The 18,382-nt window shown below is 47.0% G+C and overlaps 1 protein-coding gene across 1 annotated transcript in view; it reads right to left on the reverse strand.

Moving 5' to 3' along the window:
* The window catches only part of ATPAF1 (ATP synthase mitochondrial F1 complex assembly factor 1), a 35,454-nt gene extending 18,389 nt beyond the window's left edge, over positions 1–17,065 (reverse strand). Inside the window, exons 1-11 of the mRNA XM_055814992.1 lie at positions 16,844–17,065; positions 16,374–16,482; positions 15,755–15,805; positions 14,962–15,024; positions 13,501–13,551; positions 11,630–11,677; positions 9,443–9,538; positions 8,728–8,835; positions 1,534–7,871; positions 1,086–1,146; positions 42–224 (exon numbers count right to left, since the gene is read on the reverse strand). Coding sequence (XP_055670967.1) covers positions 7,677–7,871; positions 8,728–8,835; positions 9,443–9,538; positions 11,630–11,677; positions 13,501–13,551; positions 14,962–15,024; positions 15,755–15,805; positions 16,374–16,482; positions 16,844–17,022 — 900 coding nt within the window. The 5' untranslated portion in view covers positions 17,023–17,065 and the 3' untranslated portion in view covers positions 42–224; positions 1,086–1,146; positions 1,534–7,676. The remainder of the gene's footprint in view (positions 1–41; positions 225–1,085; positions 1,147–1,533; positions 7,872–8,727; positions 8,836–9,442; positions 9,539–11,629; positions 11,678–13,500; positions 13,552–14,961; positions 15,025–15,754; positions 15,806–16,373; positions 16,483–16,843) is intronic.
* Positions 17,066–18,382: the final 1,317 nt, after the last annotated feature.

Here is an 18,382-nt window from a genome sequence, read left to right on the forward strand (position 1 = left end):
GGGCCGAGGGTTTTTCTCCGGCCGTGATGTCACATCCTTACCCCGCCGTCAGCTCCAGACGTCCCTGGAAAACCCGCCGGGAAGCCTGGCTGGCAGCCCCCACGGCGGGCACACGCTCACGGCGAGCACCCACACCCACGCTCCATTCCTAGATGCTGAGGTCCTTTTTGGCGCACGGCCCCGTGCTGCTGGCTGGCTCCGGGCTTTCACGGGACAGCAGCTTGCTGAGGGAAAGGAGATGAAATCCTGCAGTGTGTGTGTGTCCCCCTCATCTTCTGCAGTCCCGCTCCCTCCATCCTTCCCCCCTCTGCACGCACACAAAAATCAGCCGGAGGTTTCAGTGCCAGGCCAAGCTGGACGCTGTCCAGAACAGAAAAGCCAGAGAGGGGAAGGAAAAAAAAAAAGGGAAAAACTTCAGCTGCACAGAGCAGACTTACTTTCTGTCGGTCTCTGAGGTGGGGTGAGTTCTGAGCTGTGTTGCGGTATTTAAATACCACTCGGGGAAAGCAAGCCTGTGCCAGCACGCTCTGCTCTGCGCCGAGAGGAGCAGCCAGCCGGCATGGGGCAGCTTGGTGGGGGCTGGGACTCCGGTTGGGGCTCATCCTGGGTGGGGATGTAAAACTGGTGGTGCACCCCACGTGTGATGCTGACGGGTGTTGCAGCGGGGTGGGAGGCAGGAGCATGGCCCTAGCACTCCTCATCCCCTTCCTGGTGTGACGGTGTTTCCCAGGGGAGCAGCGCGGCTCAGCCGCGGCGAGATGAGATGCTAGCATTGCTGCAAACATCTGCAAATTGTTTGGAACTGGGACAGCTGTAGCGAGGGAAACGTTTCTAGGCTTTGCTTAAAAGTGCGTTAAACTCAGGTTCAGCCAAGCATTTGTAGGTGATGGGGCGAGCTGGGGAGCAGGGCGAGGCAGCGGTAAGGAGCAGGAGTGTGAGAAAGGAAACCACAAACCCAGCAGCCTGAGACAACGGGAAGATCCGGCTGCTGGGTGCATTTGTACAAAGCAGGAGGGTTTAGGATGAGGGGGTTTGCTTCCCTGAACCCTGCCCGGCTTCCCCTGCTATTGCCACCACAGATTTACCTTCTGACACCATGCAGGCTGTGCATCCAGTTGGACACATCCCTGCAGATCTGGACTTCTCCTGTAACGGGGTTTCTCAGTTATAGGTGATGCCAGGGTTTGCCCTTGAGGCACAATGTTCAGACACAGACTTTAAAAATAAAGTTATGAGCATGGTGATGACAAACACCCTTGATTGTCCAACAGCCTCCCAGAGCAGCCATGAGGGAGCTCAGCCCAGGCCCTACAAGGCATCTGCTCTCCATTCCTCTCTCTCTGAGCTGGTGCAAGGCCCAGCACAGCACTGGTTTTGTGCTGCAGGTGCAATACAAACTATTTGCCACCTGCAGCAGCATCTTAGTAGGAGCAAAGGAGACATGGGAAGGCCCATAGCAGCAGGCAGATGGCTTTCAGCCAGAGCCAGAGGGAACCGAGGCTTGCACACCCCAGCAGCTCCTTGCTTTCCTACCTGTCACTGTTTGGGACACGGCTGAAGGGCAGGTCACGGGCCAGGAAATGGGACAAGGACACGTGAGGACCTGCGGGATTCACCCCTGCTGGGCACCCCCTGCAGCGTGAGGTGGCTGTCTCACACCTGCAGCACGTTTCTGCAGAGAAGATAAAACGCGGAGGTGAAGCACCCTGCACACTCGGCTCCGGAGGCAGGAGGGAAGCACGAGCTGTCACACTCACCCGTGCGGCTGCTTCCCGCCGTGACCCTCAGGTGATTCAGTACAACAGCCGTAACCCTGAAAGCTCGTCTCTGCGTGTACACCCACCCCCAGACCTGCAGACTGCTTTATGGAGGCAGAGCCTTTACCCCCCCAGCCTTGCCCCGCTCCTGAGCAAACCTCTCGCAGTCATCGTAGCCAGCCTCAGGTTGAAGCAACACCCCTAAAATCAAGATCCAGCTCAAGCAGCCCAGAAGACTCTTCCCGGTCACTGGCAAACCAGCCCCTTGTCTGGCTCCAGTAGGTTCAGGCAGCAACAGCGGCTCTGCAAATTTTTTGTTGGCACCTGGGGGAGTGTCCCCAATGCTGGATGCTCCCTGCTGGCACATCGCAGCCGCGCCAGGTCCCAACACGGGCCGAGTAATGCTACTGTTCTCCACCCCAGGGACCCAGCAAGCACCAGTGTCTGAGCTTCTCCTCAAGGAATGCAGGAAACCACAAAATGTCCTCGGACCTCACGAGCGGGAGGCGGAGGTCTGCAGAGCAGATGTAACTCCTGACAGCTGATGCCAAGCCAGGAGGAAACTTTCAACAGAAACCTCAGCAGAAAACGGGCACAAATCCAAAACTGAGGGGGCTTGGCTGTATAGCAAAGACCCTGAAAGGAACTCACGGCCAGGATTTACATCCAGGCAAGACAGAGCCAAAATACTTGGAGGTGAGATGGGGTCCTCCCACCCACAGCAGTCTGGAGCCAAAGGAGAGGGGCCTGGAAGATAGCAGGGGGCTGAAGTTGCATCAGCTGCAGCCCTACAAGTCCATGGGGCTGAGCGGCACCTCCTCATCAGGGAGTTACTCCCTTGCATGGGGTTTTGGAAACCTCGCAGAGCAGAGAGCCCGCAGTCCCCGAGCCACCCAGGGTCCCAGCTGCAGGGAGGGAGGGCAAGAGTCACTTGGAAGAGAGGAAAAAGTCTGAGGGGCAGGACTGGGGCAGGGGGGATGTGTTATTGTGAAGACGGCATTTGTCTGGCCCGGAGGAAGGAAAAGGGGGGGTTGGCCCCACTCCTGAAGGCAGGTGCATGACTGAATTTATCAGGGGGAAGGAAGCAGGGAAGGAAGCAAGCCTGGAGTGCTGGACTGCTCCATCAGACCTCACAGGCGGTCATGGAAAGAGGCCCAAGGTGGTGATGCAGCTTCAGGCTTGGCAGGACACAGCTGCACTGGTGGGGGGTGGGTGCTGTAAGCCCCCTGCAAGCCCCCACCAGCTGCAGCACCAGGCCAGGCTCTCCCTGGCCACGCGATGCCCCACACACCATGCACCCGACCACCACAGCACCCCATCAGCCAGGAAGATGCTTGTTCCCAGGCAGGGTTTGAAGGCTCTGCATGCCTGTGCAGACAAGACACAGCAAAAAGCGCCGTGGGTTTGCTCTGGTTATTCCCAGAGAGGCAAAGGACATGCCCAGAAAAATCTGCCTTGGCTATGCAGCATCGGGAACAGCCTGTTCCCCCTCTCTGCCCCACTGAGCCCTGTGCAAGCTCAGGAGATAGGGAGTGAGAACTTCCTCAGCTGCAAATCAGAGGACACTGGAGTCTTGCCAGTTTCTAAGGCACAGGGGAAAAAAAAAAGATGGGGCACAGATGAAAAAGCACTGGACTCAGCATTTTAAGTGAGGGCGAGAACATCATCTTTCAATCTGCACTTCCTTGACTGCTGTGACGGCCGCCTTTCACAATCCAGGGTGTCTCCCCAGGGAGCAGGATGGGCTCTAGGTTTCCAGCTGACACGGGGGTACATCTCCCTGGGGCGACAGGGGTGGGTGCGCAAGCCAAGGGGTTCGAGATGCTGATAATGAAGAGGCTTTGGTTGCAAAACTCGCTCCACTACTCCTAGCAGGAACTGCTTGCTCCCACATTCCTGGCCCTGGGCCCTCCTCCAGCCTGAGACAGACCAACAGACAGCCCTGAGGAAAGGAGGTTGTTTCTACAGCACCTGGTTCAGCCGTGAAGTCCTTGCCACAGGATGCTGCAGGAACTGAAGCCTACATGGGGCCACAGGGAAACCTGGGCCTCTCCATGAACATGCCCACTTTAGGACTGGCTAAGGACAGATGCATCCAGCTCAGGAAGACCCTGGCCCACAAACAGCTGGAAATCAGCAAAGCAACCTGGAAAAGGATGTTTGCACACACACGCACCCCCCCACCCCCCCCCCCAGGCAGCTCATCTAGGATCTAGACCACCAGACTAGGGCAGCCGCTGGTCTCAGTGCAGCCCACCACGATGCTGACCATCTAGGAGCAGCCTGGGCATCTACCATGGTTTTTAGCACAAAGCTCACCCCGAGCTCACCGCGCGGAGCAGACAGGCTCACGCAAGCTGTGTGCGCACTGGCAGCTCAGAACGAGGAGGCAAACCTTCCCTCTAGCGGCTGTACAGCACACAAGTCTGTTACCTTCTCCCGACGTGAAGATTAGCAGCATTTCCACCAGCCCTTAGGCTCAGCACATATCCTAAGCTCATCACATCTCACAAAACCCACGCGAGTTTTTAATGACTTCAAACTGGCACAGCTGCCAGTTTGCACAAAGCCACAGATGGAGCCAGGTGTCCGTGTCCGTGCTGCGGCTTGCAGGCGCCCACCCGTGCCAAGGCTATGCCGGGCAGCCAGCACCATGGTTGATGCGCAAGTGCGTCCCAGGCACTGGGGCAACCACGCAGCCATGAACCACCACTGGCCTGTTTCTGCAGTAAGGATGCTTTATCGGGCCAGTTCTTCAGCTGAGTTACTCCCCCTTACAGCAAGCACTCAGTGGGATGGAGGATGAAGCCTAGAGTTTCTCTTGGACCTTTTTATGATGGGTCTTCATCCCAGTTTCAGCCGCACCACCACCACAGCAGCAGCCAGCACAGATCCGAGCGTGCTGTTCAAGTCCTAACTGTAACACAAGCACATGCATTAGCCTATGTTTTGCCAGAAGTACTGGATGTTTCCACTTTTCCATTTACAAATTAGGGAGTTCATTCACAGAGTGTCAAACTTGCAGCCACTGAATATTGAAACAACTGTTTTCCATGACCAAGATCCTCTGGTTTGATGATACAGCATCACAGAATATCGGCCCATCTGCTTTTACAATCTGTATTCCTACATGATGTTATAATCTGTAGGAATACAGATGGCAATTTGTATACAGATCATACAGGAACACAGTAGGAAATACCTGTCTGAAGCTTCCCCACTCACAACAGTGTTTTAGCGGCACAGTCCATCAGACTGGCTTCACGGAGTCAACGCAGCAGGAACATTGTCCGGGGCTGCAGCAAACCCTGTCCCCAGCAGCAGATCTGGGAATACCTCCCAGGAGCACATGCAGCTTCCCATTTTGTAAACCCTCAGCTACGTCCCTGCCATTGCAATACAAATCCAGCCAGCTCTTTGTGCCTCTGCTCCTCAGGGAGATGCAATACAGCACCAGATCACTGACAGCAAGTCAGTCGTTTCTGTGCCAAGCGCTCTCACCCTGACTCAAGGAGGAAACGTGTTACGGCGTGCACTTCAAGGTACATGAATACACCTGCAGAAAAAAGCCTCTGCTCCCTCCATCAGTCCATTCCACCTCTGCCAGGGCCAGAAATGCAGTTCTCTTACAAAATGTCTGCAGGCAGTTTGATCAACTTTGCCTTCTCAGTTTAGGTCTTATTTAAGAAACATTCCAATCATGCAACGCCAAGAAATGTTTCCTTTTGTCTCTGCTACTTCTGTCTGTCTTAAAACCCTGGAGTTCTTAGCTTGGGATTAATCACGATGGGTTGAAAAAAACCCCACTCAGAATTAGAGGTAGTGATTGCTACAGCCTTACTCTGCAGACTTCGGTCTTTTATGCTCAGAAAGAGGCTCAGGTGTAGACTTGGAAGCCTTGAATTTCACTCCTGTTGCTCATTACTCACCCAGGGATGTTATATTACAGCTATATTAAAAATCAATATAGCAACTTTGACTTCTTCAAACCAGGAAGTGAATAATGAATCAAAACTGCCCTTGTATCAGCTAAGGGAAAATGATAAATGGAGCACAAATGCTACAAAATAGAAGTAGAAAGGCTCTTTAATAAAGGTGATTTGCTGTTCAGATTATCACGGCCCTGTCCACACCTCCTCTGATTATTCCCCTGGTATGCACACACTCACAGACCCGATACAATCAGAAACAAAAAGATGACATTACTAGGGAGCATGACCATCTCCCTGCAGCAAGGCCCCAAGAGAACATGTGCCTCTTTCAAGAACATCTTGTCATTTCCTGAATGGACAGGAGCTCACACCCAACGCGTACGAGTCGCTGCTAAAACAGACCCCAACAATAAAACCTTACTGTCCACCTTTAGTGATGACCTGAACAATGTTCTTGTCCAAAGGATGGGCTGAGGAAGTATGGAGCGACAGCAAGTATTACGGCACCAGGGCCCTCCAATCACACTAGTGAACAGATTGCGTCAGAGCCCTTTAAAACTAACCAAACCTCCGTATCAGGTCATGGTTAAGGGTAGCACAGAAAATCTGATACCAGCACTGCCGAAAAATCGGTCTTCCTCTAACAGAGAGACAAGCTGCCTACCCTTCTTGCCTCCATGTCTTTGGCAAAGGAGCGGATGCTTGCTAGCTTCAGCAGGCTGACGGGAAGACACAGTGTGGCATGGATATAATGGATAATTCATACTAAGGGTGAATTAGTGCCAAGGTTTTGATGTGGATGTGGGAAATATTGCAGCATTGCTCCTGGGAAGCTCCTGGCTGTCCCCCCTGTTTCCTTGTCTACCTGTGCAATGGTGGTATGCTGGGAATCCACGCACAGGCTGCACACTGTACCGCTGCAGTATGCCCTTGTCCACAGACGCGCTGGCTGCCTCTGCTGGGAATGAAAACAAGAGAAGCTCGAAGCATGAATGCTTTGGGATTCTTTTGTTGAAGACAGGTTTAAAAAACCAAAGCTGCTGGAGTCTGTAAAGCCAGAATCTTACCAACATTGCTGTGTTAGAGCAGCTATACATATTTATACCACTACATTTTCTTCACAAGTCATCACTTAGCAATTGAGAAGCTGGTTGGTGGCTCTCTCTGTTACTATGCCAGTCCACCTTGCTTTTATTACAGGTAGTGCCTTTCTTGAAATGGGAACATGAGCTATTTTATGCCCCTTCCAACATCATTTGTAGAGTTAGCAGACCAGATGCCAGTTTGAGAAAAATTAATTCTATGAAGCAGGCAGTAATTCCTCTACACTAGTAAAAATATACAAAAAAACCCAAACATGTTCATAATATCATCCTCAAGAAAAACATCTCTAAGACAGAAACACAGCAACAGGATAAAATTGATGTCAACTAAGAAGCACAAAATTCCTATAACAAATCTAGTCTACACTCTATTTTTTTTAATCCTGAGAAAAACACAGGCCACAGTATACATCTGTATAAGGAACCTCACATTCAAAGTAACAAAGAGGTGTCTGTTTTAGACCTTCAATCTTTTTTTCTTGATGGACAAGCCTGTATAAATTCCACACAGATTCAAAAGCACTGGACCATGCAATTATAATGGCAGAGGGCACTTAAAGTGTATTTACTAGCTCTGGTTCTGTCACTTAATATTTCAGATTTCAAAAATACGGCATGCAGCACTAACAGGACAGGAAAACGGCTCATTCTGAAGAAGTTACACTGAAGTACAGGGCTCCACTCTGGCAATTAGTTATTGTCCTTCAAGTGGCCCAAGTCCTCATCTTGCCTCAGTGCCACACAGGCTTGACTACCACACGCTCCCAGGATGTCTCCAGATCCTTTCTGGATCCAGACCAAATTCATAAACCAAAAGAGACAGGACCACCCCACCTTGGAAACCCCCTGCCTGCTGCTGGCTTGCTCCCCCCACAGGTCAGGCTCTACGACTTGTCAGAAACCTGACCAGGTCTCAGTTCTTTTCCAAGTCCACTTTGCTCAAGCTCTGCTATAACTGACATATATTTAAATTCACTAGATCTGTGATTGAAGGTCTCCACTAATTCGTAGGTCTCGGAACGATCCGTTGCATAGAAAAGCTGCACCTGATTCGCCAAGCACTGTGCTTCATGGACCACCTGTGAGTTAAAACAGAGAATGTGTTACCATCGGGGTTTGCTGTATTTGAGTATACCGCTGAAAAAGCCTCTTCAGCAGCTGAAAGGCTGCGGTCCTACTCATCTCATGACTCAATTTCAAGTCACCTTAGTTTAGCAGATCTCTTAACAAACCACCTCCCTCTTGTTCCTGACCTCCTTACTGTGCCTTTAAACTACTCTTCTGCTAAGCATACACCTCAGAGGTCAAATATGTCTTTCATGATCCCTGCCCACTCTAAGGCACTGGAGATGCACCGAAGTCTCATCTTTCTTTTCTTACAGTTGACCTATTTGCAAAAATTGATTGTTTACTCTGAGACACAACAGGGCCTCTGCACACTGTTTCAGAAATGGTTTAAGTAGGTCAGTTAGAGGTGGGAAGCTTTAGCTATCTTGTTCCACCAGTACAATATCTACTGCTGAAACCTGACACAAAGCTCTAAAGGTCCCCTGATTTGGTAAGTAGCATTAAGCTTCAAAACACTGTTTTAACTCGTTGGCAGGTAGCAAGAGCTTTTATTTACATTTGCTTCCATTAATAAGAAAAGCAGAAGCATTTCTTTCTTTTTTTTTTACAATAAACTCTAATATCCAAAGTAAGAAAAAATAAACAGGAAAAAAAAGAATGCATGAGCTGAAATCACCAGATAGACAAAAGACTGATGATTTCCTTCTAGCTTTTCCTAGTATTAAGTAGATTAGGTTAAAGAAATCTAGTAAGACCATTCTTTGGGAAAGGGTCTTTTAAAGACTTCACCTGAATTTGGTTTTAATTCAAACCTTAGGAGGAGTTGCAGCATAAAATGAAGGAAGCCAATGAGCAGATTTCTCTTACCAAGAACTTGGAGTCCATTTCTGCTGTCATCAGTACTATCCCTTTTTCCTTCTGCAGCTCAGGATAATGGTACAAGACCAACTGGCTAGGAGCAGTTTCACCTTGCGTCTAAGGAGACAAAGAAATCTGTTTGTATCCCATAAAGAACTTCAGCTCGATTGCAGATTTGGAGGCTTGATTACAAAACTTTGAGTATTAACTGCTATGGAAGCAGTCATTTTTCAGGACTTAAGGCTCAGTTTCAATTAAAAGTTCATTATTCCCGGTATTTACAGAAAACAAGGGATTTGCCAAGTTAGGGCTGGGGTTTTTTTCTTGACTAAAGACCATTTTGCATTTAAAAGAACCCACAATTTCCAGAAAAAACATTTCATCTTACAGCATCTACTGATACTATAAGTAGCTTGCACAAACAGGTCTAAAAAAAATGGCTCTTGCTTCTATTTTTAGACTACTTGACCTCTGCCTCATTCTTGTTTAGAGACACACGCAATAGTCATAAATTTACCAATTTACCTGTAATTTACTAACTGACTCAAAATTAACTTACTAATTTACTCAAAATCAATGGCAGTTTTTCCCTGACAATTCTTTTCTTTTTAAGCTAGACAACCTGTTTGTTAAACTAGTTAGCAAATATTATATATTGCAATATGCTGATATTATATATTTCTGGATCCTAAGCCATTTTTGGCTTTTTATTTCCACCACTCACCTGAATGTTTATAAGGGAAGTGAAGTGCAATTCTGTTCCTGACCACTGCCCCACAAAGAACTCATAGCCTTCTTTTCTTGGCAAAGCATATAGAAACTGCAGACAAATGGTTAAAAAAAAATCACAATTCTTCCTTTCATAGAGCAAAATGATGCCCATGTCATGCTGGCCTCCAGCATGAATGTTTTAGCGAGAGAACCACAACAGCAAACAGGGTTTCTTTGCCCCACCAGGAGTGATAGGACACTGGCAGGACCCAGGCTTCAAAGCAGACAGTAAACCAGCGTTACCTTATCAGTACTATTTCACTAGCAAGCATGTTGGCACATATTTTTATCAGTATTACACGACACAGACAAAGGAAAGGACAGTACAGAACATTCGGACTCTGAATATTTTTAATTTTGGTTTTGTTTTCATTTTCTTTTTGTTCAGTCCTAGAAAATTAACAGCAGAAATAGTCAAATATAAGATAAGGAGGATTCAGAGTATTTAATTCTGTAATTTCACCAACTATTCCGGAACCGTCAGCAAGCATTTTTTCTCTAGAGATTTACAGTCTATTCAGCTCCACAGGCTAGGGACTTACTCATTTTCCTACACCAAGAGAAAGGACAACATGGGAGCAGAAAAACATGCAGGATACCAGACTAAATGTCAATACACTTTACAGAAAGGCACTTAAAGCTATAGATAACTTTCCAAGCTCCAAGCAGCTCAGGAAGCCAGATACATTTGACCTTGCCCTTGGCAAGTGAAATATATGGGACCAATCCATCAACCCAGTGAAGTCTCCCATTCAGTTCTACAAAAGCACTCCTCTCAACACAGCAAAGTCTAGCTACTTTGTTTTCATAAAGGAATGAAACATTTCATTTCTGTATCAGCACAGTGAAATTTGCACAAAGTCCATGCTTCAGTGCACAAATTACTTTAACAACACATTATTTTCAACAGAAAACAGCATTAATCCAGCAGCACAGGGTACGCAATTGCAGAAAGATATCCTTTTGCTTGTTAACCATTTTGCTCTTTTGTAGTTCAACTTCTTAGAAGCAATAAAATGCACATTCACACAGGAATCTTCTAATTGAAGCTGACAGGATATCCACCGACCCATGTGAGAAGGTATGAGTGGATCTGCAAGATTTGGGTTCATTCCTGAAATAACCGTATCACTTACTCTCAGTATTTTATGCTTTGTGTGCTGGCATACACCTAAGACACAACCCACAGAGTATTTACTCTATATAATAAAGGGTTTGACTACACCCAATTCCCCCCTTCCTTCCTGTCACAGCTGTTGAATTACAATGTTCTGCAACGGAACTTACACTGCTGAATTCTGTGCATGCCATATAGTCTTTCTGGACAACTCACACTCCCTTACAGACAGAGTTGCATTATGGACACAGCACAGTGCCTGCCCAGTATGGCTTCTACGCAAATACCTACTGGCTTACCAACGTTTACCTATCACAGATCACCAGCGTGGTGAAGAAAGAGTGGCTATGCACACTTGTGATGAGGAAGAGCAGGCTAATAGATGACAAGGTTCAGTTCTTTCTGTGGACAGAACCCCAGCATACTGGTTTCTTGTCTTTTTCCCTTTCAAATACTCCTGCCTATCTTCACTGCCAGTAAAGAGACGTAAAAAGAGGAGCAACTCACACCAACCGTTAAGACAAGAGAACTCACTTTCTCCACGTACATGCAACGTAATGCCACAGTGACACACGGCTATAGCTAACAACAGTATCTCCAGGCTGAAGCAAGGATGCTTTATGCAATAAGGAAAGATATGCGGGAACATTAATGAAGCTGGCCTAAAAGGTTTGGCTCTTTGCAACACAGCATGGAAGAGACTTAACCACAAGACACAAATTAATGCAAAACGGACGGGGTAGCTAAATTCATTCCCTGGGAGATTCTGATTCTGTGCTCTCATTTTCTGAAACCTACATCTCATGCACCTAGATATCTGATCACTAGATCAAACTAACACAGGTGAATAGCCATTGCTTTTATCTGATGCTAAGACAAGCATTTGAACACCTGGATTTTACTAATCAAGCTGATACAGTAAGTCTGAACACAGGAGGGTCAAAAGCTTACAAATTTGGCTTTAGAGAGGAGAAATGCATTACAGCTATACATCCGCACAGCATGAGTCTCTGCCATACGTACCGATGGACATTTCTGGGCTCTTTTCCATATTAAATCAAACTTCTCTGCCTTTAGGGAAGGAAAAAGAGAAATCCAATTTTTGTAACACAAACATGGAGGCACAGTTATTCAGAATCATCTCATTAACCTTTACAGGGTACAACTTCCACCTACAGAAGGTCTCGCTGTGGGAACAGCTAACAATGAGTGTGTGGAAACCTGTATTTAGGTTTTAGTTACCTAAATGTCATCGTATCCCATTTTAACAATGCTGTCTCTAGGATGCAGCAGCAAACTCCTTGGATCCAAAGCTTTATTCCTTGGAGGTGGGGGGCCCACACCTCAGGCTTTCATTATGTCCTCTTTCAGTAGCAGTTCCACTGCACCATGTGGTATCAACAGTTGAGCGAGACAACACATCCCTGGCCTCAAATTGTGGATTTTACATCACAGCGATCTGTTCTTCAGTATTAAAATACAGAATTAAAATACAGAATAGATATTTTCTCAGACAACATACTGCTTTGTTTTATATGAAAACCACAAATGTTATTTGGTCAACCCTGATGAAACCTGGCAAATCTCATTCACATGTTCTCTGCATTCCCCCAGATCTTTTGCCTGCTCTTCTCTTCCCAGCACCATACATTAATACCTGCTTTAAGGTGTTCAGGAAAGAAAACATATGCCATTCATCAACACGGAATTCCTCCATGTGTGCTTTTGAGCACTTGAGAATTATGTGAGGACTTTCTTCCAACCAACAAAAAGCTTCTGGCAAAAGACAGAGGGGTTTTTTTTCCCCCCAGTGACACCCTGAAGTACTTCCTAATGTGCCTGGCATCTGGTTTGCATTAAAGCCCTAAAAACTTCCAAAGCTCCCCAGACCAGTGCACCGAAGAACAGTGCCAGCCCCACTAACGGAAGACCTATACCATGTTAACTGGAGTCCCTGGCTTTGGCCCTCTGCTACAGTAAATGTGCAGTTCCAACTATTTTCACAACATCCACATGTTGGGAAAACTGAAACACAAAGCTGCCTGACTTCAAATCCCACGTTGCCAGTTTCAGAGCATACAGCACTTCATACATTTAGAATACAGCCTCCCGCTGACTTCAGTTGCAGCTCCAAGGGCCAAATACAATTGCAAATCAGACCCCAGATCTAAATGAGGTTTCAAGAACTCAAGGAACACACAGTTCGTGCCCAGCTGTGAAAAGACAGATTTAAGAGATCACGATTGCCGAGAAACTCTGAAGCAAAGAATAAAAAGAAATCCCCAAAGTGAAAAAAATTCCTGCAGCCTAACGCAGATTAACAACAATTTATATCTGGTAAAGTTATCAGGAATAAGAAATATGATCTTATCACAGGAAGCACCATGCAAGCTCAATGGAAGGCAGTGCTGCCAATAATTTTACTACGAAAGTAAGTCACAAGTGATTAGCCACGTGCAAGTTATTAGGCAAGTGCTCTAGTACTGCCATATTAAACTTGAGTCAGCTGTCCTTGCTGCAGGGAAGAGGGGAAAGAAACAAGCAACTCTGAGAAAAAATGGTGTGAAAATACAAATGCTATCTTAGAGATACTAGGGCCCTGTGAACAGTATTGGATACTAATAATAAAAAATGCCTGGGAATTCAAGCCAGGTGTGCAGAAAAAAGTACTAGCTTTACTGAGACTGACGTAAGTGAGAAAAAAAAAGCATACACATTTTTGGAAACAAAAGCCCTTATTTGGGGCAATGAAATCACTCAGTCCGGAAAGAAAGTTTGTTCTTGGAACCTCATTTTCCTTCCATGACTGCTTTTAAAAGCAACAGAATCACAGTTAGAAAGGAAAACTTTGCACAGTGGCCTTTCAAGCAGGTAACTACAGGTGAACTACTTACAGGAATGACAGCATAAACTGTATCTTTTGCAGAAAAATACTGATTCCAAATCTGTAGGAAACAAAGGAGGTGAGATACTGTTAAAATCAAGCACCTAGCAGTGATATTAAATGCTTTAAGATTAATTCCATTTGTAAACTAACCTTTGTAGGCACTTTGAGAAGTCATATTTCAATCAAGTCTGAGTTTCCTGCTAATGCAACACACTTCTCCTAAGGTTCCAGAGTACTTGTACCAAATGACAGATTTCAGCTAGATACAAAAGAGCAGTGGGCTCAGAGATGGCTCAAGATTCACCAGCCATCAGAAATGCTTCTTACAGTTTTCCCAACAATCACGCTAATGTTTCCTAGAAGGTTTTAATTTGGGGGGTTTTCTTAATAAAGAACATACAAAATATTTTCAACAGAAGACATGATTTCGCACAACGCTCCTCTGTGTTTTCAGTCTTTTCCTTCACCACAGCAGGATGGCAAAAGCTCAAAGTCCTTAATAAATGGACGAGCACAGGTAAAAGCCCATAGTTCAGGACTTTTTCAGTGGCTCTTCCCCAGTCCCACACAACTAACAAGGATGGTCAGTAAAATGTTTCATCAATGAAACCAAGATAGAGGAACTCGAAGGAAACTCACGACTCATCAGATCCACTCCTTGCTATAACTGGTCACACACCATCCCCTGCAGAGCATGTGACTGCTTCTATAACGTTCTCACGCTATCAGGAAAGCAGCTAGGTTTCTGCTCTCTAAGTCATGCCAGAAAGCTCCTTCATATGTGCTGCTCCCCTTAACTGATCATGCCCACAAAGTTTCTTGGCATACAGTCTGAGAAGGAAAAAAAAACCCCCAGCAGATCCAATTCAAGCACTCAGAAATGTGCAAGAGATGTGACTTATAACTGGAAAAAAGGGAATACAGTGCAAAGCCCAGCCAACTTCAGAAAGAATAACTCAATTCACACCGTTCTTCAAACAGACCCACCCACAATCTTCTTACCCTAACCAACTTCAGTACGAGTATACAGGCTCCTGAACAACAGATAATGCAAACAAAGGTACAAGGTAGCAAAAGCTTTGGTTTTACTCCTGCAAGACAGATGCAGCATAATCTATATGAGCTACTGCTAGGATTTCCCTTCACCTGGCTCCAAACCTGACAGGAGCTTGCTAATGCCAATTCAACTGCTACACACTAAGTGGCAACGATAAGAATTACAGTAGAGACAGTTTTTGAATGATCAAGTCCAGATGTATTAATTATCAAGTGAGTACATCCTAGGTGGACTTACCTATATGGAAAGAACTTTACCTCCTACTATTGATATGCATGTGAATATGCTTTTTATAAATATACATCCATAGCTGTGTTTTATTTTTCAGTCAAAGTAAAGTTTCTGTTCTTACATATAGAATCCTATTAAGCACAGATGTAGAGCAAACTTTATTCCATTTAAATCCATCACCTGTTTTATCTCCTCCGCTGATTTTTCTTTCACCATCTCAACATTAAGAATTGAATCAAGTGTCTGCAAGAGAAAGCGTAAGGAATTTGGCACGATGACAGTTCTCTGATTCAAATGAAAAACCAGAATGAATAGATGTAATTACAGACAACAAAATCAAGCTAGAGGAACTTAATTCAATTTACAGGGTGACTTAGTCATCTTAATTGCTAAAGAAACTAGTAAATCCCATACAGTAACACAGTGAGGACTGGATTCACATATTAATGCAGAATAGAAGATTCTTTCAGGACACAGAACGCATTTTGCTCCAGTTGTGCAGATCTCTACTGAAGCTGCAAGACGTGCTGCAGCCTTTTGCCTTCAGCCATCTCAGACACATGCTTCGTTGGCAGATTTACACCGCAACTTTGCCAAGAACGTGAAAGAGAATAACACCATTTTCTTGTCCCTCTGATGGTTGATCTTTGGAAATATATTTGTGTGATGTAAAGGCGGCTTAACCCTTTCCATTTATTACTGCGAATATTCAGTACAGATCCCCTCACTAGTAGGAACTTCCAGGGTGTTAGAGAGAAAGGACAGGATAATAAAAACCCAGAATGCCCGGAGCTTTAAAACTGAATACAATCCCAACAGTAAATTAAAATCTTATGCTCAGGTGCAGCATAAGGAACGTCAGCTTTATGACAAGAAGCTCTTGGCTGAAGCACTGATGGTAGCAATACAAATTAATCTACGTCCTTGATTTGACAGTACGTCCTTTCCTAACACTTAGGTTTGTTTCCCTTACCTTATCCTTTGTGAATCCTCCCTTTGATGCCTTTGTGCCCAAGCCATCTGCCTGGAAGAAAACATTCTTCTTTAGTTTTTAATAGCTGATGCTTTAATACAATTTATTTGGCTTCCCTGCCACGCATAAAATGCCTGCTGACGAAAATATCCTGAGCAGGAGCTCAAGTTTAAGATACTTGAAGATCACTGCAGTGCATTTCTAATAAAATAAATGATTGATTTGGAGAAGTAAATAAGAAGATGAGTAACTTCATATGACTTACAAATTTCAAGGCCAAAAAGGATTAGTTAAAAGCAAATCATTAAGCATTTTGGATCCAGTATTATTGAACATTTCTCTTGCTCTCACTAAAAAGTGACAGATGTGAGATCACGTCACTCCATCTAGCCAAACTAATCTGGAACTAATTAAACACTTAAGGCATCAAGCACAGAATTCACACTCTAAAAAAAAGCAAATACTACACTGGAATACAGAACAATACTTCTAGCCACCAGAGTGTAAAATTCTGAGGCTCCTTACTGACAGGAACACTGTGATTGTAGCATTATGCTGATCCTATACCAATGCCATTAGAGCTTTAATATATGTGAATTACAAAGAAAACTGGCCTTGCCTTTTCCTCCATGCATCTGACAAATTCTCCTTGACTGGAATATCCCACGGGCTGCTTTTTCACTTCATGTCTTTTTTCCATACGGGATTCAAACACATCTGGACTGGATCTGAATCGGGAAAGGAACTATTAAGAATACTGGGTGATGAACGCCACTTAGCCTTTTAAAATGTTTGCTGTGATACCGATTCACGTTCTCAGCCCAGTCAGTAAAACTCCCTCAAGCTGATCATGTTGGGAGATGCCTTGGTGCCAACTACACGTGAATTTCAAGGCAGCATCTGGCCCAAATGGATTAATTTTCTCGTGAGCGTGGGAAGCTACAAATGACCTCGCGCCACCCCAAAAAAGCCCAGCTCCCCGGCACCCCCTCTGCCCAAAAGGCAGCTCCCCCCACATCCCAGGCCCTGCTGGACCCCTCCCTCCCCCCAGGGCCCCGCCGCCCCCCCCCAAGGCCCGGGACCCCGCACCTCCGCAGCTCCTGGATCTTGTGCCGGTACTTCCCGTAGAAGGGGTTCTCCTCCAGCGCCGCCTCCCCCGGCCCCGCCAGCTCCCGACACGGCGGGGCCAGCAGCCCCAGCGGACGGAGAGCGGCGCGGCTCCGCAGGGCCGCCCCCCGCCCCCAGGCCTGCAGCAGCGGCCCCGCCATGGCGCCCGCCCCGCCGCGGTCCGTCCGGCTCAGCGCTCCGCCCGCCGCGGTCCGTCCGCCTCAGCGCTCCGCCCGCCGCGCCGCCCCGCCCCGCCGTTCCGCCCCCGTAAGGAAGCGGCCGGAGGCGCAGACTGGGAAAGGAACTTTTATTTAGAGAAATTAAAAAAGTCGCGTTACATGATCAAAAGCGCGGGGTTCCGCGGCTCAGACCCGGCGGGGCAGGGAAGCACGATGCGCGCCCCGCACAGCTGCCTGCGGAGCTCCGGAACTGAAAACGGTACAGCGCTGTCCCCACGCTCCCTTTCCTTTCAGCCATGGCCTGTTTCTCGAGGGCCCGCCCCCGAACCAGCGGGCAACCAGCGGGCAACCAGCGGGCAACCAGCGGGCAACCAGCGGGCAACCAGCGGGCAACCAGCGGGCAACCAGCGGGCAACCAGCGGGCAACCAGCGGGCAACCAGCGGGCAACCAGCGGGCAACCAGCGGGCAACCAGCGGGCAACCAGCGGGCAACCAGCGGGCAACCAGCGCCCTCAGGCTGCCTTCCAGCCGCCCTCTGGAAAGCCACGGCCTGTTGGCATGAGCCACAGCACGTATCTGGGCAAGCATTTACTTAGGCCAATGGCCTTTATGCCCTCCAACATCTGCAGCGTGAATAAAGCACGGGGAGGCCGGCCAAGCCCCCGCAGCAGGGCTGGGGAAGCATGGAGACCAGCAGCATAGCATTAAACTCATGGGGACAGAAGCAGCCAGCTGGGGACAGGTGCCCCCCCCCAGCACACTGCTGCCCTAAGCCAAACAAAAGCGACCATTGCACTCCGGGCTGAGCGGCTTTCGTTAAATTGATGAGCACAAGTGCATCCTGTAACAGCAGTGACTACAGCAATTAGCGATCGACTACAGTCAACATGCAAGTTCAGCAGCACCCCTGGCCAGCTGTGCCCCAGTGCCCATTAATGACCACAGTGACCACACTGACCTTGGCCACAGGCAGATGGCACAGCACACGCTGGCTCCGGCTGACAGTTTCACTATTGCTGTTGAAGAACCTTCTAAAAGTAAAGCAGACTGCAACAAAACAAAACACTCAGATTCACGTGGCGATACAACAATCCCTTCAATTTTTAAGGTAAGTTAAAGTCCATACAAATCAAACTTCCAAAAATATTTTGCGAACTCTGGCATATGGCTATGATACAGTATATGTACAAATAAAATACCAGAATGGTTACATTTTATTGCTAGGTTTTTTTTTATTTGGTTAAGGAATTATACAGTAGTGTATAAAAGGGCGTGGGAAGCAGCAAGAAGCAAGTGTTGGCTTCTTGTCCTCTCAAAAGCCAAGGTTGGTTGGTTTTGCTTT

This window comes from Falco peregrinus, chromosome 10 (assembly GCF_023634155.1).
Source record: "Falco peregrinus isolate bFalPer1 chromosome 10, bFalPer1.pri, whole genome shotgun sequence".
NCBI classification, from domain to species: Eukaryota; Metazoa; Chordata; class Aves; order Falconiformes; family Falconidae; genus Falco; species Falco peregrinus.